Source organism: Drosophila takahashii, chromosome X, assembly GCF_030179915.1.
Source record: "Drosophila takahashii strain IR98-3 E-12201 chromosome X, DtakHiC1v2, whole genome shotgun sequence".
NCBI classification, from domain to species: domain Eukaryota; kingdom Metazoa; phylum Arthropoda; class Insecta; order Diptera; family Drosophilidae; genus Drosophila; species Drosophila takahashii.
The window spans coordinates 11,600,372-11,623,257 of NC_091683.1; the positions used below are offsets into that span (position 1 = coordinate 11,600,372).

The 22,886-nt window shown below is 50.3% G+C and overlaps 2 protein-coding genes across 3 annotated transcripts; one reads left to right on the forward strand and one right to left on the reverse strand.

Annotated features, from left to right (window-relative positions):
• Positions 1-43: 43 nt before the first annotated feature.
• On the forward strand, positions 44-5,117 carry kz (putative ATP-dependent RNA helicase kurz). Its single transcript, XM_017140259.3, has 5 exons — positions 44-233; positions 303-494; positions 556-3,518; positions 4,723-4,925; positions 4,982-5,117. The coding sequence occupies exons 1-5, from the start codon at positions 159-161 to the stop codon at positions 5,089-5,091; spliced, it is 3,543 nt and encodes a 1,180-aa protein (XP_016995748.2). The 5' UTR covers positions 44-158; the 3' UTR covers positions 5,092-5,117.
• Positions 5,118-5,313: 196 nt separating this feature from the next.
• pcx (pecanex) lies at positions 5,314-18,993 on the reverse strand. Of its 2 annotated transcripts, XM_017140260.3 has the most exons (10): positions 18,315-18,992; positions 17,948-18,260; positions 17,005-17,892; positions 13,949-16,945; positions 12,092-13,429; positions 11,830-11,990; positions 11,374-11,773; positions 10,971-11,317; positions 8,070-10,484; positions 5,314-7,537 (listed from the first exon to the last, which is right to left on the reverse strand). In XM_017140260.3, exons 1-10 carry the CDS (start codon positions 18,465-18,467, stop codon positions 6,584-6,586), a joined length of 9,966 nt encoding a protein of 3,321 aa, XP_016995749.2. In that variant the 5' UTR covers positions 18,468-18,992; the 3' UTR covers positions 5,314-6,583. The 2 variants fall into 2 exon arrangements, with proteins under 2 accessions (XP_016995749.2, XP_044252136.1); XM_044396201.2 differs by having other exon boundaries at positions 17,948-18,993.
• Between the last annotated feature and the right edge of the window lie 3,893 nt (positions 18,994-22,886).

Sequence of the window (22,886 nt, forward strand, 5' to 3'; positions counted from 1 at the left end):
AGCGATTGTGGAACAGGTGTGATGTGATGTTTCCACCTCGCAGGCACATATCGATAGGCCTGTTATCGGAGCTGCACGTGTGATTTCAATGTTTACTATTTTTTTTGTGTTAAATAAACATTAATATTATTACTCTGATAATATTAAACTAAATAGCCATGGGCAAGAAGGTGCACAATGCCAGGGCGCGGCAGAATCCAGAGACCATTGTGGACAACTCGGCCGTGAAGAAGGTGGGAATCGCCTCCCTCACCAATCGAAATCCAAATTCGAATCTAAATTCAAATCCCAATCTCCCACAGATCCAGATCGATGTGGATGCAGTGGCCGGCGGCAGTGGGCCAGGCTACGACGAGGCCAACGCCCTGGTGCTGCCCTCCGAGAAGCGGGCCACCAAGATCCGGGTGGACAAGGTGCAGCACGTGAAGATCCTCACCAAGAAGCAGCGCAAGCACCTCCAGGCGATTGTGGACAAGAAGAAGAAGAAGGAGGGCGTAGGTGTCTCTAATTTCTATTTAATTACCTCCTTATCAAACCAAATACCTTGATTTTCAGCGCGCCCAGCTGCTGGGCGACCTGGCCGCCGTGCAAATCCCGGAGGCGGAGCTGCAGCAGTACACATCCATCAGCCAGGTGCAGACGGTGGGCCTCAAGCGTCTGCCCACTTTGGACGAGTACCTGGCCAAGAAGCAGGAGCGGCAGACTCAAGCCCTGGCCGAAAAGAGCTCGGGGCACCGCGTGAATGCCATCAAGGGCTCCAAGCGCAAGCTGCTCGCCGAGGAGGAGGAGGAGCTGGAGGCCAAGCGCAGGAATCCGAATGTGATTAGTTTGGAGGAGGAAGAATCCTCCGATGACTCCTCCGATGAGGAGACGCCTGCAGCACCAGTTCCTCCTGCCATTCCCACGCCAGTAACTGCTGTGCCGCCGCAAATCAAAGTGAATCCCCCTAAAGAGAAGCCCAAAGCAGAGCCTGCTCCACCCGCCTGCCTTCATCAGACGGTCTACGTGCCCGTACATCGCTCCGCGGAGGTCCAGGAGGCTCGCCTGCGTCTGCCCATTCTCGCAGAGGAGCAGCAGGTGATGGAGACCATCAACGAGAACCCGATTGTGATTGTGGCCGGCGAAACGGGCTCCGGCAAGACCACCCAGCTGCCGCAGTTCCTCTACGAGGCAGGCTATGCCCAGCACAAGATGATCGGAGTGACGGAGCCGCGGCGCGTGGCCGCCATTGCCATGTCCAAGCGGGTGGCCCACGAGATGAATCTGCCGGAGAGCGAGGTGTCCTACCTCATTCGCTTCGAGGGCAACGTCACCCCGGCCACGCGCATCAAGTTCATGACCGACGGCGTGCTGCTCAAGGAGATCGAAACGGACTTCCTGCTCAGCAAGTACTCGGTGATCATTCTCGACGAGGCGCACGAGCGCAGCGTCTACACGGATATCCTGGTGGGGCTGCTCTCGCGCATCGTTCCGCTGCGACACAAGCGCGGCCAGCCACTGAAGCTGATCATCATGTCCGCCACGCTGCGAGTGACCGATTTCACGGAGAACACGCGGCTCTTCAGGACTCCGCCGCCGCTGCTCAAAGTGGAGGCGCGACAGTTTCCTGTGACGATTCACTTCCAGAAGCGCACGCCGGATGACTATGTGGCCGAGGCCTATCGCAAGACTCTGAAGATCCACAACCAGCTGCCCGAGGGCGGCATCCTGATCTTTGTCACCGGCCAGCAGGAGGTCAACCAGCTGGTGCGCAAGCTGCGACGCACGTTTCCCTACCATCCGGCGGATAAGGAAGCTAAGGAGGCCAGTGAGGTGACTCCAGAGGCGGAAGAAACGAAGGATGAGCCGGCTGAGGATCCCAAGGAGCTGGAGTTCGACATGAAGCGGGTGATACGCAACATTCGCAAGTCGAAGAAGAAGTTTCTGGCCCAGATCGCCCTGCCCAAGATCAACCTGGACGACTACAAGCTGCCCGGCGACGATACAGAGGCGGATATGCATGAGGAGCAGGATGAGGAGCTGGAATTAGATGGTGAAGAAGACGAAGAGGATGAAATGGACTCCGAAATAACCTCCAACCCGAGGCAACCCCTCTGGGTGCTGCCCCTCTACTCGCTGCTCTCCTCGGACAAGCAGAACCGCATCTTCCAGCCCGTTCCCGCCGGCTGTCGGCTGTGCGTGGTCAGCACCAATGTGGCCGAGACCTCGCTCACCATTCCGCACATCAAGTATGTGGTGGACAGCGGGCGCCAGAAGACCCGTCTCTACGACAAGCTCACCGGCGTGAGTGCCTTTGTGGTGACCTATACGTCCAAGGCCTCGGCGGATCAGCGAGCTGGAAGAGCTGGTCGCATCAGTGCCGGTCATTGCTATCGCCTCTACTCGAGTGCTGTGTACAACGACTGCTTCGAGGACTTCTCGCAGCCGGACATCCAAAAGAAACCCGTCGAGGATCTGATGCTGCAGATGCGCTGCATGGGCATCGATCGAGTGGTGCACTTCCCGTTTCCCTCGCCACCGGATGAGGTGCAGCTGCAGGCCGCCGAGCGGCGACTGACGGTGCTGGGTGCCCTAGAGGCGACTAAGTCGGAGAAGAGCGACCTTCCGCCTGCCGTCACCCGTTTGGGTCAGGTCATCTCCCGCTTCCCCGTGGCGCCGCGCTTCGGCAAGATGCTGGCCTTGTCCCATCAGCAGAACCTGCTGCCCTACACCGTCTGCCTGGTGGCCGCCCTCTCCGTCCAGGAGGTGCTCATCGAGACGGGTGTGCAGCGGCAGGAGGATGTGGCGCCCGGCGCCAATCGCTTCCACCGCAAACGGCAGAGTTGGGCATCCAGCGGCAACTACCAGCTGCTCGGCGATCCCATGGTTCTGCTGCGCGCCGTCGGAGCAGCCGAGTACGCCGGTTCGCAGGGTCGCCTGCCGGAGTTCTGCGACGCGAACGGATTGCGCCAGAAGGCGATGAGCGAGGTGCGCAAACTGCGCGTCCAGCTGACCAACGAGATCAATCTGAATGTGAGCGACGTGGAGCTGGGCGTGGATCCCGAACTGAAGCCTCCCTCGGATGCCCAGGCGCGGTTCCTTCGGCAAATCCTTCTAGCCGGCATGGGCGATAGGGTCGCCAGGAAGGTGCCCCTGGCCGATATCGCCGACAAGGAGGAGCGGCGGCGCCTGAAGTACGCCTACCACTGTGCCGACATGGAGGAGCCGGCCTTCCTGCACGTCTCCTCGGTGCTGCGCCAAAAGACACCCGAGTGGGTGGTCTACCAGGAGGCCTACGAGCTGCAGAACGGCGACTCCACCAAGATGTTTATCCGTGGTATCACTGCTATTGAACCGGAGTGGCTGCTTCTCTACGTTCCGCTGCTTTGCAATATACGCGAGGTGCGCGAGGATCCTGCTCCCAGATTCGATGAGTCTTCTGGCAAGATCTACTGCCATGTGGACGCCACGTTCGGCAAGTCCGGCTGGGAGCTGCCGCTCGGCGAGGTGGAGATGCCCATCAGCGAGAAGGCCTGCTGGTAAGTGTCCATTTCCCTTTTTATACCCTTGCCGAGGGTATTATGATTTCAGTCAGAAGTTTGCAACGCAGTGTTTGTCCGTTAGTCTGTCCGTTTCTACGCAAACTAGTCTCTCAGTTTTAAAGCTATCGGGATGAAACTTTCCCAAAAGACTTATTTCTATTGCTGGTAGTATATAAGTCGGAACTGGCCGGATCGGACAACTATATCTTATAGCTCTTATGGGAAATATCGGAAAAATAATCGAAAATTTTTTTTTGTTTTTTTACATATAACCTCCTACTTTTGAGAATAACAGTATTTTGATTATTCTGAATTTCGAATTGAATTTTATAAAAATCAGAACGATCGAAATTAATTGAAAAGAAATTATAGCTCCGTTGGTTTATATCACTGTGCAACATTTTTAGGGTTATAAAATGTAACCGCAATTCTGATTTCATGGGCGGAAAGAACTCATCGAAATAAGCTAAAACCCATTTGGGTTTCTCTGGCTTAGTTCGCGTTTACCTATTATAGCGAGTTAAAGTTTTACATACAAAATTTATTTGTAACGGCCATATCTTGTGAACCGATTAAAATTTCACTATCAAGTCTTCAGTGATTATGTAGCTATGAACTCAAGGAACTAAATTGACAAATGACTCTTGCGAAGACGTACACCTAGCGCGTTAAAAATCGAAAAATTAGGCAAATTTGTTTTTTAACGCGCTAGGTGCACTAGGTGCTAAGTGCGCAAGAGTCATTTGTCAATTTAGTTCCTTGGTTTCATAGCTATATAATCACTGAAGACTTGATAGTGAAATTTTAAGCGGTTCAGAAGATATGGCCGTTACAAATAAATTTTGTATGTAAAACTTTAACTCGCTATAAAAGGTAAACGCGAGCTAAGCCAGAGAAACCTAAATGGGTTTTAGCTTATTTCGATGAATTCTTTCCGCCTATGAAATCAGAATTGCGGTTACATTTTCCATGTTGCACTGTGTATTCTATTCTTTCTACTCTAGAATATGATTCATTTTTAATATTTCAGAATTTCGAATTAAATTTAACAACAATCCATAGGAAGGAAAGAACAAATAATACGAAACTGAACATTTTGTAATTTGTAATGATCTGCAAGGGTATATAAGTTTCGGCTGGCCGAAGCTATCTTTCTTTCTTGTTATTTATAAATGATGTAATTAAATGATTGCCTTTTTAGTTACTTTGGAATGTTCCTGCTGGAGGGCCAGGTTTTCTCCAGGCTGGCTCCCTTCCGGGGCAAACTGAAGTCCACGCCCGCCTCCGTCATCAAGAGCTGGTCGAGCATGAACGACAAGGTGCTGCGCTTCAAGCGGGCGCTCATCACCAAGCAGATCCACAGCCGCCAGGCGCTGCTGGACCAGTGGACAAGCGATCCTCACTGTAGGTTTATTGTATATTATATTATTATATATATTTTATTTTATTTATTATTGCAGTCCTCTTGGAGGAGTACCAGAATCTGCTCTACGACGTGGCCCTCAGCGAACTGACGCCTCTGTGGCCACCAGTGGATAAGGAGGAACCTCTAGCCCAGTCAAAAAGCTAGTTAACAGCGGGCTTCTTTTTGTATAACAAGTTTCATTTATTATTTATTTAATTGATATATATTTATATAATTCTTTATGTATAATATAAATATGAAATTTGTTTTAAATGGAACTAAAAAAAATGGAGTGGAAGTGGAGTGAGGGGGAATAAAAATGTTTTTGTTAACAGCTAAGTTTCGATAAATGTTTAATACAATCCATATATGTACATAGAAATAATCAATATTCATTGTATTTTGTATTTGTTTGTTGTTTGTTGTCTGTTGGTTTTCTCTCTTGGTAATCAATCGTAGGTTAATCCTTCAGCTGGCGGTGAGAAATCAGCATTTACACCTGTGTTTATGAGAGAGATTTGGCTAATTGGGCATGTGGCTATATAGTGGGCATCTGCCTTGGTTATATACGCTTCGAACGGAACGATCGGATTCGGATTGGCCGACAAACTGTAGCTTTGTTCGCTTAGCTTCGCTCTTCCCCATATGTACATGTAAATCGCTAGTTGGGATTGGGATTAGGACTCCGTTTGCTGCAGCTCCTCTCCTCGAATGCATCCTCCATACGTCTACAAATGTGTGTGTAGAAAAAATCAGTCTAATATATTAAGGCAACGTGAGAGCTTTACATGTCGTCATTCCACTTGATCCTCGTCCCCATCCTCATCCTCATCCTTATCATCCTCTTAATCATCTAGGAATTGTGTGTAATATCTTAGTTTTGTAACTTGAATCCTGTCCGAAGTTCGCTTATCGCTTAGGCTAATTTTATGCGGGACTCTTGTATCATTTGTGTACTCTTTAACAATCAATTTTGGTATGTTTTGTGTCTGTGTGTTATGTTCTTGTGTGTGGGGCTCGTTAACTTTAACTTTAAACTAATTTGCGTTAAATATACATTTATAAATTCTTTAGGTTCGCTTAATATTTCTGTATTGGCTAGCAAGAGGAGAAAGAACAAAATAGGTAATGTTTGAGAAGCATTTGGTTTTCCGTTTCCGTTTCCGTGTTATACAATTCGCAAGTTACAACAATTAGTTAGATATTTATCTTAAGATCGATCTCCTATCTCCTGTCCAAAAACTCTGCTCTCGATTTGCGCTCTGTTTTTTTTGTTTTTCCTATATACTGAGTATAATCTATAACTTGTAATTAATACTAAAAATTGAATTCTTTTTTTGTTTTTTCTTGTCTGAATTATTGTAGTTTGCTCCTAATCCCTATGCATACACTAAACGCAGTCGTTTTATAAACTTTACTTTGATTTCTTGGAAGTGTTCTCATTTGTTGTTGTTCCTGGCCAGGATATATGGTTATATGGAAATGGAAATGGGCCACACGGAAGCCCTCTGTAATCTCTATCTCCGTAACTCTGCTCTCTGCTGATATGTATTACAAGTTGGTGGTGCCATCTCCATGTCCACCTGGGTGTGAGTCCCTGTTTGCTTGGCAAACAAATGCAAATCTATGTGAAGGCAGCTCCATCGTTCGCTATCCTTCAGACCGTTGTCCCCGTCTCGCTGGCTGGCTCCTCGGAGGGAAGTTCAGGGGTCTTCCCTGGATCGACTGCCTCCTCCTCCTCCTCTTCTTGGCTGAGGGAAGGGGAGCTTGGGGAGCTGGCCTCGGCAGGAGCGGGACTGCAGGGAGCTGGCTGCTCCTCGGGCTTGGAAACGGTCACCTCCTCCAGCTGTGCTTGCTCTTCGGGACTCTCAATCTCCTCCTGCTGCTGCTGCTGCTCCTTTTCCGCCTCCTCTTCACCTTCATTGGCAGTGACTGTGGCTGGGACCTCCTCCTCGGTTACCTCCGTCTCGTCTGCGGGCGCCTCTTGCTGCTGCTGCTGCTGGACGGCGTCGTCCAGTTTCTGGAGCAGCTCTGGCGACAGCTCACCCATGTCGTAGAGCCGTCGCTTGTTATTGTCCAGGATTATCTCCTTCCACATGCTCACCAGCCTGGTGAAGTTGGTCAGGTCGCCAGGATCGTCGTGTGGCAGGGGAATGGAGCGCGTGGACGAGGTGTCCTCGTCCTCGGAACTGCTGCTGCTCACCGCCCGGATCTTGGCCTTGTGCGTCGCCTTGGAGGCGTCGCTAGTCGACGGTCTGATCGCGGGCAGGCCACCCAGACTCAGCTGGATCTTGTACTCGTGGAACTCGCGCTGGATGGAGCTGCGCCGCGAGTTGGCCATCTCCTCGTTGCTGCCCATTATCTGGTTGTATTCCCGCAGGCCCAGCTCCTCCACGGGCACGTAGTGCTCGCCGATCTCCACCAGATACACGTAGCGGTTGACGTGCGAGCGGAAGCGCATGTCCTTGTGGTTGGGCGTCCAGCAGTGGACCACGTGGCCCACCATCCCGGCACTGGGCTCCCAGTCCTTCCACGACAGCCGGCCGCCATTGTTGCGCATGCGTTCGGTGGGCCACACGACGGCATCGATGATGTCCAGGCAGTCGTAGATCTGTTTGGAATTATATATATTTTATTATTATTATTATTACAGTTAAAGATTTTCTTTTTATACCCGTTACTCGTAGTGTAAAAGGGTATATTATATTCGTGTCAAAGTATGTAACAGTTAGAAGGAGGCGACCCCATAAAGTATATATATGAACGATGAGATCTCGGAAACTACAAAAGCTGGAAGGTTGAGATTTCCCACACATATTCTTGGGCTTCCTACGCAGCGTAAGTTTATTTCAGCCGAGCGCCACGCCCCCTCTAACGCCCACTAACGATGTTAAAATGTGTCTGGTGCCCACACCTTCAAAGATTTCCAAGAAGTATAATATATTTTGTTGTGTCTATTTATACCTATCGAAATGTAGAAGACATTTTTCAAATCGGACCATTTGTTAAAATGTTATGCGCAATTAAAGTTTTATATATCCATCTCCCTCGCACTCCCTTTAGCCGAGTGACAGGTATTAGATAGTCGGGACACCAACCCGACTATAGCGTTCTCTCTCGTTCTTTCTATTTAATTTACTCACCCCCGTGTCGTCCACTATGATGACCTTCTTCAGGATCTCGATGCGCGGCTTCCTGATGACGGCGCCTCCTCCTCCACCGGATCCTGCTACCGTTCCCGATCCTGCGGGCTTTCCCTCTCCTCCCGCCTCCACGGAGGTCAGGCAAATCGGTCCCTTGGTCTTCCGCGGATAATCTCCTGGCGTGGTGATGATGTTGCCCAGGCCCACGCCCATTCCCAGGCCCAGACTGCCGGACGAAGAGGAGAGCTTGGTGCTACGCGGACTGGGCTCGTGCTCCACCTGCGTTTGGGGCGTGGCCAGATCCTTGACAGACTCGCCACCAGCTCCTCCGCTGGCAATGGGCAGGGTGGCCCGTCGCTCGTGATCCCTGCCCCGACTGCTGCCCATCTCCGGTCTTCGACTGCGCACGCCGCCACTGCTCGTGGCTCTGGTGGCTCCACCACTGGCTGCTCCTCCTCCTCCTCCTCCAGATCCAGAGCTTTCCTGATCCCGCTCCCTGTTCAGCAGTCCAGCAATCAGAGTGGTGGACGTGGGCTTCACGGGCATCACGGCCAAACCTCCGCGGACCACCGCCAGGCTGTCGCTCACATAGCTGCCGCCCAGATTGGCGGCCATCCCACCGCCGGGAACATTTCCCGGCCGCACGTTGTAGTAGCTGTTGACGGTGAGCGTGTTGTAGAGCGGCGCCGAGATGAAGACGGGCGCCAGGTCGCCTGATTCGCCGCCTGTGCTGCTGGCGGTGCCGGGAGCCACTCCCACTCCCAGCCCGGAACCCGCAGAGGCACCCACTCCGGTGGCCGTGGAGCCGGCGCCCACGACGCTGCCGCCGCTGCCAAAGTTGCAGGCGCCCAGCTGCACGGGTCCAGCGCCTGGATGCGCTTCCATTGCAGATCCCGAGCTGCAGCCCTGCCGGCAGCGCTCGCGGATGCGGTGCCACCAGCCCAGCACCGTCTGCCTAATGGTGTCCAGTGTGATGGCGCCGCCAATCACCTCGCACAGCTGGGCATTCGTATCCGCATAGGAAGTGGTCAAAGGCGACACGTAGATGGGATAACCAATCGGCTGATCGCAGCTGGAGTTGATGATGTTGCGCAGCGCCTGCTTGGCGTTCTGGATGCTGCCCCTCTCGGGATTCCTGTTGCGCAGGTAGATCAGCTCCTGCTGCTGCCCAGCCCACAAACCGCGGACGCACTCGCGATTCAATTTGATCACCCGGAAGCTGAGGCATCGCTTGGTCAGCCGGATGATGCGGTACTCATCCGACCCGTCCTCCATCACGTGGCGCAGGGCCAGCAGATTGGGTGCTCCGCGCAGCACGGCGCTCCGCCAGACGGGATCGGCCTCGTGCGAGATGACCAGCTCGTTGGAGCAGTTGTCGATGGCATCGTACAGGGCATGCGGATCGAGGAACTCGTCGGGATTGGTGATGTGGTCCTGCTGCAGCTTGAGGGCCATCTTGACGGCGGGCGCCACCACGGAATGCAGCAGCTCCATGTCCGCAAAGACCCATTCGTCGCGCGGCGAGGTGATGCGGAAATCGCCCTTGAACAAGGCGTGCAGGCCGTGCAGGAAGAACTCCACGCCGGTCAGCGAGCTGTGCGAGGCGGTGGCCAGGGATCGGCGGGCCAGGAGGCCCAAGGCCAGGCAGAGGGACACCAGCGGCGCCTCCTTGCCCACGCTGGCCAGCTTCAGCCGCAGCGCGGGCTTCTCCTGGCTCTCCTTTCGTCCGGCCGGAGCTCCTGCTGCCGTGCTACTCTTGGCCAGCTTAACGAACACATTCTGATCCATGTAGGTCACATAGCCACCCAAACCAGGAGCACTCTCCGATGTTTGCCGGGATATGTTGGCGAAGCTGTGCGAGCTGCTCAGCTGCTGATCTCCGCCAACGGTGGTTGGGCCTCCTCCTCCGCCTCCTGCGGGATTAGCAACTGATCCGGCAGCTCCTGCTGCTCCCACGCTCTCCTGGCCCGCACTCTTCGGCGGACGCCGCAACTGCTGCTGCGACTGGGACTTGGATTGGCCCGAGGCCGCTCCAGAAGATCCCCCGTGCGCCGAGAGATTGGGCGTGCTCTTCGAGTCATTGTGGGCGGGCGTAACCGGTGGCGGCGGCGGAGCAGCTGCAGCCGCAGATGCCGGGGCAGAGGAAGCTCCCCCAGAGGCAGGAGCTCCCATGGAGGCAGCCGCATCCCTTCGCATGTCCACGCAGTAGTTGATCCATTTGAGGTACACGTAGCAGAAGCTGGAGCGCGTGATGCCCACGGCCCGGAAGTCAAAGTCCTCGTCCAGATTGAAGTTGAATATGGGATCCAGATCGACGAACTGGCGGCTCAGCGTGTGCTGCAGGGCGTCCTGGATGGGACCGGAGGCCAGCCACTGCTCCAGCTTGGGGTTCTTCACCACATAGTAGATGATGCTCTGGCGTAGAAGATTTAGGGATTAGCATGTGTTAAAAACATGGAAAATGATATTTTACAGTGTGATTAAAATTTTTGATATGTGTGTGAAAAACAAAAGTGTTAAAATGTGAAAAATAATTGTTAACACACACAGCTCACTGTGATTTTTACACACTGTGCTTTTAACACAAATGAAAATTACATTTCACAGACATTAATATTTTATATGTTAGTTGTAACCATTTCAAAGCATATATGAATTCTTATACTCTAGATAACCATGCATTTTTCAGTTCAACATAAAATTCTACACTTTAATGTCAAAAACTTATTGTGTTAAAAACACGCTGTGTAAAAAACTCGTGGTGTTAATAAAACGTCGTGTAAATAAGACATGTAGGATACAATTTTTTAAACACAAAGCAATACTTTGACATTTAACATGTTAATAACACAAGTTGTTTGTAGTGCGTGTTATTTTCCGAGTAAAGAAAGAAATGCTCACCTTGATGTAGTAGGTGATGAGCACCTTGCGGTACTCAAACACCTGCAGCGTGGCACTGGCCAGGTTGTCCGAAATGGAGTAGCCCTCGATGACGTACTGGGCGGCGACCACCTGCCAGGCCAGCCACCTGGTGGAGAACATGGCGTTGGCGCTGAGCAGGCGCGGCAGGTGCCCCGGATCGCAGCAGCAGCAGCCGTCGTTGTCCTCCACGTCCTCGGTGATGGCCTCCACCTCGCGCTGCTGGCAGTAGGTGCCCCGGAACTCCAGGCCGCGCATCTGAAAGGTGCAGAGTCCATTCCCCAGCTCGATGATGTGCACCAAACAGTTGAGATCGTCGGAGGCGAGAACTGCAACAGTATCAGGTAAGTTATCTATTCTAATGAGAAGCAAAGTATTGTGTTACCAAAGCAATCTCCCTGGTTGACATTCCCCCAGCGACCCATCAGCAGATCCCCGCACAGCGAGTGCTGCAGGGAGCGCGTGAGGTGCTCGTAGAAGATGCTGTTCAGGTTGTTGTCGTCCGCCCCCAAATCGCGCTCCAGCTGCGAGCTGAGCCGCGTGTTCGAGTGGTCGATGCGGCGCGTGTTGTAGTCCCGCTCCCAGAACTTGATGGGCCGCACGTAGGATGTCAGGAAGATGGCGCTGCCCAGGAAGGGATTCAGCGGGGTGGAGAGCAGGGCCGAGATGCCCGCCTGCAGGAAGAGCATCGCCGAGTGGGGCACACTAAACGGCTGGGCGAAGGCGTGGAAGGCGGAGCCCCAGGTGATTTGCCACGGCGCAATGTAGGTTACAATGAATTGGAGCTATAAGGATAATGATTAGCATTGGAATGGTAGATGGTAATGGTAGATTTCCTCACCTTTAGCAGAAAGTCACAGCACTTGCGAAAGGCCAAGGATACAAAGAAGTAGTCTATGATGAAGGTCTCCGTGGCCATGGCAAAGTCAATGCGGAACAGCAATACCGTGAAGATGATGATCAGGTACTGGTTGGTCGGATCCGAGTAGGCGTTTCTCACAACTGCAGGAGGAGAATCCCGATTGGAATGGTCATGAAAATGAGAGAGATGGCAGATAAATTATAGTGACCATTTATAACCAGTAACCCTCCAAATTACTCACACTTTAAAGCACAAATGGCCACGATGAGGGTGCCCCAGGGCAGTCCGAACTTGCCGACAATTAGCTGCGCGTCCGCCGTCAGCGAGGAGATGGCCAGCAGCGGAAAGAGCACGTTCCGCTCGAGGACACTCAGGTAAATGTAGAGCTTCTCGAACCACATGATCTTCGGTGCGTTGAGCACCTCAAACTGGCCGAATTCGCGCTGCCGGAGCAGCGGACGAGCGAAGCACAGCCAGGGCATGTGCTTCCTCATTTGCGGCACGATGTAGTGCAGCAGGAGGCCCAGAACGCCAATGAACGAGTACAGCACCACATTGAGATCCGGCTGCAGGGCGGTGAAGACGGTGCTGCAGTGCAGACCCAGCACGCTGACCGCCAGCAGGGTCATCACCACCAGGTCGTTCTTCAGCCGCGTGGTCACCGTGGCCTGCAGTTTGCGTGGCAGCGGATCGGGGAGATCACTGCTAGTCGTTGCATTTCCTTTTGCATTTCCACTGCTGTTTTCACTGGCCTCGGTGGTTCCCGTTCCCTGCTGCTGCTGCTGCTGCTTCTCCTCAGCAGGCGCCTCCGCATCCTCCTCCAGGCAGGCTGCGCCCGCTCCCGCCGTCAGCGTGGACATGTCGCCGGGATTCGTGGCCGATGAGCTGGAGATCTTGTCCTCGCTCTCATCGGCTGCCTTGGCTGCCTGGTCGTAGGCCTCCGTTAATTCCTGCTTGCTCGGCTCCTCGCTGGCTAGCTGATCTCCTTGCTGATCCTCCTCAGTGGCCACTGGTTCTTCGGCTGCTCCTCCTATCGAGGTGCACGAACTGGAGGCTCTCTTGCTGCTGCCGATCGTCTTGGCCAGCGTCTGCTGGCTGCTGCCCAGGGAAGAGGCCTTCGACTTGCTGTGCTGCTTCTGCTGGAGCGGCAGTTCGTGCTCCTCCAGTGGATCCTCCGCTCCCTGCTCCCTCTCCTCGTTGGCGGTTAGTTTCTCCAGCGAGCTCAGCTCGATCTGCTCCTGCTGCTCCGTCTTTAAATCCGCCTGCTGCCTGCGCTGCTTCGGCGTGCTGGTGGTTAGCTGGAGGGCAGTACTATTACCTCCTCCCGGTGCGTTAACCTGACTGAGATCCTCGTCCTCGTCGTCCCGATACGTGCTCACTATGCAGGTCTTGATCAGCCGCCACAGGTGGCTGAAGTCGCTGGCGCAGCGGGAGAGGTGGTAGCCGAGGGGCACCAGCATGGCGCAGAAGATGGAGAACAGGATGTACTGGGTGCCGCGCTGCTCGTCCAAAGCTCCGTAGAGCGGTCCGTAGAGCAACATTACGGCCAGCACCGATCGCAGCACGCACAAAAAGGAACCTGAAAAAGGAACAAGCATTAGAATCAGGGTTCGAAAAATAAGACTGTGAAAAACTTTTGTTATTAACATGTTAAATGTCAAAGTGTTAAGTTTTTTGACATGTGTGTAAAAAATTGAAGCTTACATATGTTAGAAACATAATGTTTTTTACACAACGTGTTTTTTACACAATGAGTTTTTGACATTAAAACGTCAAAAATATATGTTGAACTGAAAAATTCACGGTTTTCTTTAGTTTAAAAAATGCATATATGCTTTGAAACGGTTAAAAATAACAATTAAGATATCCTAGTCCAATATCGATTCTTCATGTTCCCTTCGATTCGATAAAATGTAATTTTTATTTGTGTTAAAAACACAGTGTGTAAAAAACACGTCGTGTTAATAACACATTGTGTAAAAAACACTTTTGTTTTTGACACAGATGTGAAAAACTTTGCTCACACTGTAAAATACAATTTGACATGTTTTTAACATGTGTGTTAAATTCCGAATTAGAGAATTAGAGGGCTACTCACCCAGCAGACTGCTCGCCGCATTGCCGCCAAAGACATGCATATCGATCTGCTCCAGCAGGTACATGAGGAACGTGTTGATCTGCGGGCACAGGCCCACCGAGAAGATGATGGGAAAGCAGAGCAGCAGGATGTAGAGCGCGTGCAGCAGCAGGGCCACCACGTCGGCGGGCGAGTAGCGCAGCCCGAAAAAGGTCACAGGATCTGGAGGCCTTTCCCCGTAGTCCGTGTCCAGGCGCTTGAGCAGCAGCAGCAACCCTCCGCCCAGGCAGAAGTAGATGGCCCGCGAATAGGCCACCGTCTTGTTGAATCCATGCACAGGCGACGCCGCATCCGGCTGCACGCTCTTCACCAGCGAGTACTGCGCCCCGGCGATCACCGCGCAGAAGAGCAGGGCGCACAGATCCTTGTAGTGGTCGTGCTGCAGGATCGCCGCCCCCAAACAGGCCACCATCGTGCACAGCAGGCTGGCCAGGAGCACGTGCAGCCAGTGGAGGTCGCGGTCGAACAAGGCCAGCAGCTCCAGCCGGTCCATGGCGATCTTGAACTCGTGCTCCTGGCCGCACCACTTGAACCGGTACTTGTAGAAGCTCTTCGGCGCCGCTGGCTTCTCCGCCGCGGAAAGGAGGCACGCCGGTCGCCAGTAGTCGCAGTAGGGTGCAAAGTGCCCGTCCACATTCAGCATGGGCTGGCTCATCTGGCTGATCTGACTGATTTGGCTTATCTGGTTGCTCGGATGATTGGCTAGCCCCAAGGCGCTTAGAACTCCTCCGCTAGATGCTCCTGCTCCTCCTCCTCCTGCCGAAACGGAGGCATTCTCGCTGGCATTCGCCGCCACTGCGGCCGCCGCATCGCTGAGCTGCTGCAGTGCATCCAGCTGGCTGCGCGCCACCTGCCGCTCGCTGCGGATCACATTGATCAGTCCCTGGACGGAGAAGGGAGCGCTAGATGGATGCCGCGACCCGGAGCCGCCGCGCATCAGCATGCCCACCTGCTGCTGCGTCATCTGCTGGGTGGCCAGCGTGCTGCCCCTCACGCCAGAGTTCGCCTCCGCCGCAGCGGCCAGCTGCTCGCACATCAACTTGGCATCCAGGCGCAGCTTATCCCGGGCCAAAGCCCGCTCAATGTTGGTCATGTGCTCCACACTCGAGCTGGAGGCGGGATGGGCGCCCTGGAGCGCCTGAATGGCGTCCTGGTAGAACTGGAAGTGTGCGTTGGACATGTTCGGCGGCACGAGGCTGCTGCTCGCCGGGATCGGGGTGCCATCCGCCGAGATGCCCGTGATGGGACGGCCGCGTTCGTCCACAGCTCCGCCGTGCATCAGCCAAAGCATCTTGTGGATATCCGCCGTCAGACTATCGGTCAGGCTGATGCTGTGCGTCGAGTTCGAGGAGGAGGAGTTGCGCGAGGCCAGCTTGGTCTGCTTGACCAAAGCGAACTCGTTGCCCGCCGCCGTCGCCGTCGCAGCCTCGGTGGCATCCGCAGGGGAGCCTCCGCGTCGTCTTCTCCTCAATTCATCCACCTCCCGGTACTTGACCACCTTTGGAATGGCGCCCAGACTCTTGGCGGCCGCTTTCGAGGTGCACGGCTGCTCCTCGTCCAGTTGGCATCTCTGTAACGCCTGCTGCTGCTGCTGCTCCGGCTCCATCCCGGCCAGCAGCTGATCCTTGGAGCTGGCGCTCACCTGCTCGCAGTCGCTCGAGGGGCAGCCGGAATCCGCCTCGCTGCGAATGGGCAATGGGGGAATGGCAATGGGCGCCGGGATTACTGCCCCAGTTTGGTGCGATGATAGCTCCTGGCGCAGCTGCTTGTCCGCCTGGATCTCGCGCAGCGTGGCCTGCTGGCGATTGCGATCGCTGAGCAGCGGGGAGCGAGAGCCCGTGTTGTTGTCCTCCGTCTCCTCGTCGTCGTCGTCATTGTTTTCGCCCTTTCCCGACGTCGCCTTGTGCTGCAGATGCTGCTGGTGGAGATCGTGGGTCTTGAGGACGTCGTCCAGCTGATTGTGCGTCTGCTGGAGCTCGCTGAGTATGTGCTCCAGGTTGTCGTCGAAGTCCTTGAACACATCCTCGTCGGCGGCCACGTCGTCCGCCAGGAAGCCGCCCACATCCGATTCCGCACTGTAGTGCGTTTGGCTGCAGCCCAGCGCCCGCGTTCTCCTGCGGATCGGCACGTCGTCCACCTCGTCGTCATCGTCGGCGTTTCCCTGGCCAATTCCCAGGCAAACGTCCTCGTGCGCCGTCTTCTCGTCCGAGTGCTCCACTATGGGATAGACGGGAGGCTCAATCAGCGCCGTTGTGGAGCCGCAGGCGCTGGAGCTGCCGAAGAAGAGGCTGCTGCAGGTGCTGCCGTTCCCAGGTGCTCCTCCTCCTGCTCCCGAGGTGTTGTTGTCACCAAAGCCCTGCGTGGGATACAGATTGAGATGCTGGTTGCGCACCAAACTCTTGCTCGGCGGCGGCAGGGGATTGCGCATCTGCTGTTGGCCTGAAATGGCCTCCACGCTGTTCGGATGCGGACTGAGATTGGAGACCGAGGGCTGCGGGCAGAGCACCTCCAAGGCGGCGCTCTTGATGCGCCTCACTCCGCCGGCTGCTCCGCTGTTTGCCGATGTTCCTGGTGTGATGGCTGCTCCTCCACTTCCTCCTCCCGCCAGTGAAGATTTATTGCCCTGGCCCGAGCTGTGCTTGTAGCTGGTGGCGTTGGAATGTCTGCGTCGCTTCATCCCGGCAGTTGAGCCTCCGCCGCTAGCCGCTCCTCCTCCACTGCCGCCCGCTCCCGATCCTCCTGCCGCTGCCGGTGGAGCGCCTCCGGCCAGCTGAAGCGCAGACATTGTGCTGGTGGGATCCTTGCGGATGATCGCGCCGCCCAGGTGATGATGCAGGTGGTGGTGGTGGTGATGGTGATGGTGATGCTGGGCGCGGAAGGTCGGCTGGTGCGGCTGCTCGATGCCCAGATCTGATTTGGTGTAGCTATCGTCCTCCAGGTAGACGTCGGGAAAGGGATCTATAAAAGTTAATAGTTAAAAACCACAAATGGATGTTATAGAGTAGCAGAAAACCCACCTAAAATCCAGGACTGCAGGGCCCTGCTGCAGGCGTCGGCCACTCCGCCGCTGCCCGCATTCCTGGCCAGCCCCAGCTCCATGTCCTCCACATCGTTGGCCGCCCCACTGCCGCCGCCGCCGCCGCCGATCATCAGCGCCCCGATGCTGCTGGCTGCACTGTGGTGCGGCAGCTGCAGGATCGGCTGGAAGAGACCGCCGCGGCTCTGGTGCTTCAGCCGCTCGTCGTGCGTCTCCGAGCTTCTGTGGCGCTGCAGGCGCGACGAGCGTCCAGGATTTCCATTCGAGGAGTTGGGGGCAATTACCACAACGGCAGTGGAGGAGGAAGAGGCACCTCCATCTGCCGCCGACGGAGTGCTGGCTATGAAGTGCTGGCGCGGATTGGCCTGGCCGCGCGCCTTGTTCGTCGGCTGGGAGTGCAGGAACGAGGGCGCCGCCGTGGCTATCGTGTCCGACTGGTTGCGCATCAGCTTGTGCTCCACGCTGGAGTTGGCCGCCGCAGTGTCCAGGCTGCTCTGGCGTTCCAGGCGACGCCGATGCCGGCGACTGAAGACCTCGGAGCACTTGCGCGACAAGTGACCCGTGCGAACGTGCTGAACGGGCGCCGCTGGACCCAAGGCCTCGCCATCCGCGCTGCCCGCACTGCTGCCGGCCGCCTCGACAACCTCCGGATAGACGGTGAGGTACTTGTTGAACAGATCCGCTTGGGCGGCGGCGCTGGTGGAGGAGTTGCCGCCCGGTCCCGAGCTTCTGATGGACTTGCTAACGCTGGCGGAGCCTGCTAGCGATTGCTGATCCTGCTGGCTGCCGCCGGAGAGCATGGAAGGGGCGTAGAACATCAGTTCGATGGACTCGGAGCTGTTCTTGCGATGCACATCGACCTTGAGGTCTGTGAAGGATTACGATTAGGCTGGAGGAAGCACAAAGAACAACAGATAACCCACCAATTATGCTGTTCACATTATCGATCGACATAATGCTGTTCTCCTCGCTGGCCTCATTGATGGCCTGCTCGACGGAGATGCGCGAGCCGCCCGGCCGGATGACCTTCATCTCGATGCCGCCCTCGTCGTCGTGGTGGCGCGGCTCCGTCTCCTTGGTGACCTTGAAGAACTGCCCCTTGAGGTTCACCTCGGACATGGTCTGGGCGCGATCGTAGAGCCGGTGCAGCGCCAGATTGGCCAGCTTGACCAGCAGGATGGTCAGGCTGGTGGTCACGCAGTACAGGCACCATGTCAGCCAGGTGCTCGGAAAGTACTGCAGAATGGTAAAGTGAGTAAGGGAAAGGGAAGGCGGAGGAGGAGCACCTACCAGGTAAGCCACAAAGGGCGAGCAGAGCAGGTAGAGCCAGAGGTAAAGGTGCACCACGTTGCAGAAGACGCCCTGGTGCGGATCGTAGAAGTAGCCGCCGGTCAGCGAGGCCCACACGCCCTGGCGCAGAATCTCCAAGGTCTGTGAACCCATGGTGGCCTATGCTGCATCGCTCAGCCGCCGGTTGGATGGGGATCCACGCTTCAGCCGCTGCTGCTGCTGCTGCTGCTCCAGCTTCCGGATTACTTCGTTTATCTGCTGATTAAGCTGCAGGCGGGTGGGGGCGTGGTCAGCGGGGCGGGGCCGGGGGAGGAGGTCGTTCGTTCGCTGCTTTTTTCAGCTGGAGGGGGAAAGCAGGAGGCACTGCAGCGGCCGCGCTGGAAACACTGCGATCCTGGCCTGATTCCGCCGTTGCTCGTTTCCCGGGCGTCGCGGCTGCGAACGGCTAAATCGAATATTGCTCGCAATTCATATTTTATTCACCGAGAAGTCAAATTTTTGAAGGGATTTAAAAAAAATATATAAATTGCTTTCGATGGACCACCTGATATCGATTAACTGCCCGAAGTGGACCACCTGATATCGTTATTGAAAACAGCGAAAATCAAAACAACAATCTAGTGATGGGAAAAGCGAGCGATAAAAGTGCGGGGATGCTATATAATTTATATATCCGTAATTTTTTAATTAATTATTTAATTTTTTTCTTTTGTTTAGTTTTTCTTGTTAGAGGTGGAGAAACATCGGTGTCATCGATGTTTCCGAATTATCGGATTATCCTGACAAAAATCATACCCATCGTTTTCATATCGATAGTTTTTAAATGTAGTTAAATAAAATATAAATTTTAGTTTTATTTTATTATGGTTTAAAATGTTATACATACTAATTCAATTGTACAAGAGAGAAATTATACTCAAATTTATTCTATGCTAGAAATTTTATGATGATGAAATTCGGATAATAAAAAGATATGGTGAATACACATGGTAAGAATTTTATATTTCTCAGCTTACTCATATCACATCATCTGAAAATTTATGATTCATGAAATATGATTCAACACACTTTATTTGTACCCCATGATTTTTTGCGAAAAATTAAAAATAAATAAAATGTCAAGATTTAAATGCCAATCGTTAGGAAATTTAATAACGAGTTCAGAAAGGTATGACAATCCATACTTTGAATCAGTATTTGCTTTGTTATAGCGAAAAAACTGCAACGTTATAGCGAAAAAACGGGTTTCGTTTTTTTTTTGGAAATTCGCGATTTCAGTTTTTGACAAAATTTGGAATTTTTTCTTTTGGTTTTTTTGCTGTAACTTGGCCAAAAATGGTCCTACGCCAAAAATTCATACTGTTTTGAACAGATAACAAAATTTGCTATAAATTCATAAAACTTTCCGTGTAATTTTGGAAAAATAAAATTTTCGCCAATTTTTAATTTTTTTATAAGGGGGTACCCCATGATTTTTTGCGAAAAATTAGAAATGAATAAATTGTCAAGGTTTAAATGCCAATCGTTAGAAAATTTAATAACGAGTTCAGAAAGGTATGACAATCCATACTTTGAATCAGTATTTGCTTTGTTATAGCGAAAAAACTGCAACGTTATAGCGAAAAAACGGGTTTCGTTTTTTTTTGGAAATTCGCGATTTCAGTTTTTGACAAAAATTGGAATTTTTTCTTTTGGTTTTTTTGCTGTAACTTGGCCAAAAATGGTCCTACACCAAAAATTCATACTGTTTTGAACAGATAACAAAATTTGCTATAAATTCATAAAACTTTCCGTGTAATTTTGGAAAAATAAAATTTTCGCCAATTTTTAATTTTTTTATAAGGGGGTACCCCATGATTTTTTGCGAAAAATTAAAAATGAATAAATTGTCAAGGTTTAAATGCCAATCGTTAGGAAATTTAATAACGAGTTCAGAAAGGTATGACAATCCATACTTTGAATCAGTATTTGCTTTGTTATAGCGAAAAAACTGCAACGTTTTAGCGAAAAAACGGGGTTGGTTTTTTTTTTGGAAATTCGCGATTTCAGTTTTTGACAAAAATTGGAATTTTTTCTTTTGGTTTTTTTGCTGTAACTTGGCCAAAAATGGTCCTACACCAAAAATTCATACTGTTTTGAACAGATAACAAAATTTGCTATAAATTCATAAAACTTTCCGTGTAATTTTGGAAAAATAAAATTTTCGCCAATTTTTAATTTTTTTATAAGGGGGTACCCCATGATTTTTTGCGAAAAATTAAAAATGAATAAATTGTCAAGGTTTAAATGCCAATCGATAGGAAATTTAATAACGAGTTCAGAAAGGTATGACAATCCATACTTTGAATCAGTATTTGCTTTGTTATAGCGAAAAAACTGCAACGTTATAGCGAAAAAACGGGTTTCGTTTTTTTTTGGAAATTCGCGATTTCAGTTTTTGACAAAAATTGGAATTTTTTCTTTTGGTTTTTTTGCTGTAACTTGGCCAAAAATGGTCCTACACCAAAAATTCATACTGTTTTGAACAGATAACAAAATTTGCTATAAATTCATAAAACTTTCCGTGTAATTTTGGAAAAATAAAATTTTCGCCAATTTTTAATTTTTTTATAAGGGGGTACCCCATGATTTTTTGCGAAAAATTAAAAATGAATAAATTGTCAAGGTTTAAATGCCAATCGTTAGGAAATTTAATAACGAGTTCAGAAAGGTATGACAATCCATACTTTGAATCAGTATTTGCTTTGTTATAGCGAAAAAACTGCAACGTTTTAGCGAAAAAACGGGGTTGGTTTTTTTTTTGGAAATTCGCGATTTCAGTTTTTGACAAAAATTGGAATTTTTTCTTTTGGTTTTTTTGCCGTAACTTGGCCAAAAATGGTCCTACACCAAAAATTCATACTGTTTTGAACAGATAACAAAATTTGCTATAAATTCATAAAACTTTCCGTGTAATTTTGGAAAAATAAAATTTTCGCCAATTTTTAATTTTTTTATAAGGGGGTACCCCATGATTTTTTGCGAAAAATTAAAAATGAATAAATTGTCAAGGTTTAAATGCCAATCGTTAGGAAATTTAATAACGAGTTTAGAAAGGTATGACAATCCATACTTTGAATCAGTATTTGCTTTGTTATAGCGAAAAAACTGCAACGTTATAGCGAAAAAACGGGTTTAGTTTTTTTTTGGAAATTCGCGATTTCAGTTTTTGACAAAAATTGGAATTTTTTCTTTTGTTTTTTTTTGCTGTAACTTGGCCAAAAATGGTCCTACACCAAAAATTCATACTGTTTTGAACAGATAACAAAATTTGCTATAAATTCATAAAACTTTCCGTGTAATTTTGGAAAAATAAAATTTTCGCCAATTTTTAATTTTTTTATAAGGGGGTACCCCATGATTTTTTGCGAAAAATTAAAAATGAATAAATTGTCAAGGTTTAAATGCCAATCGTTAGGAAATTTAATAACGAGTTCAGAAAGGTATGACAATTCATACTTTGAATCAGTATTTGCTTTGTTATAGCGAAAAAACTGCAACGTTATAGCGAAAAAACGGGTTTCGTTTTTTTTTGGAAATTCGCGATTTCAGTTTTTGACAAAAATTGGAATTTTTTCTTTTGGTTTTTTTGCCGTAACTTGGCCAAAAATGGTCCTACACCAAAAATTCATACTGTTTTGAACAGATAACAAAATTTGCTATAAATTCATAAAACTTTTCGTGTAATTTTGGAAAAATAAAATTTTCGCCAATTTTTAATTTTTTTATAAGGGGGTACCCCATGATTTTTTGCGAAAAATTAAAAATGAATAAATTGTCAAGGTTTAAATGCCAATCGTTAGGAAATTTAATAACGAGTTCAGAAAGGTATGACAATCCATACTTTGAATCAGTATTTGCTTTGTTATAGCGAAAAAACTGCAACGTTATAGCGAAAAAACGGGTTTCGTTTTTTTTTGGAAATTCGCGATTTCAGTTTTTGACAAAAATTGGAATTTTTTCTTTTGGTTTTTTTGCCGTAACTTGGCCAAAAATGGTCCTACACCAAAAATTCATACTGTTTTGAACAGATAACAAAATTTGCTATAAATTCATAAAACTTTCCGTGTAATTTTGGAAAAATAAAATTTTCGCCAATTTTTAATTTTTTTATAAGGGGGTACCCCATGATTTTTTGCGAAAAATTAAAAATGAATAAATTGTCAAGGTTTAAATGCCAATCGTTAGGAAATTTAATAACGAGTTCAGAAAGGTATGACAATCCATACTTTGAATCAGTATTTGCTTTGTTATAGCGAAAAAACTGCAACGTTTTAGCGAAAAAACGGGGTTGGTTTTTTTTTTGGAAATTCGCGATTTCAGTTTTTGACAAAAATTGGAATTTTTTCTTTTGGTTTTTTTGCTGTAACTTGGCCAAAAATGGTCCTACACCAAAAATTCATACTGCTTTGAACAGATAACAAAATTTGCTATAAGTCCATAAAACTTTCCGTATGATTTTGGAAAAATAAAATTTTCGCCAATTTTTAATTTTTTTATAAGGGGGTACCCCATGATTTTTTGCGAAAAATT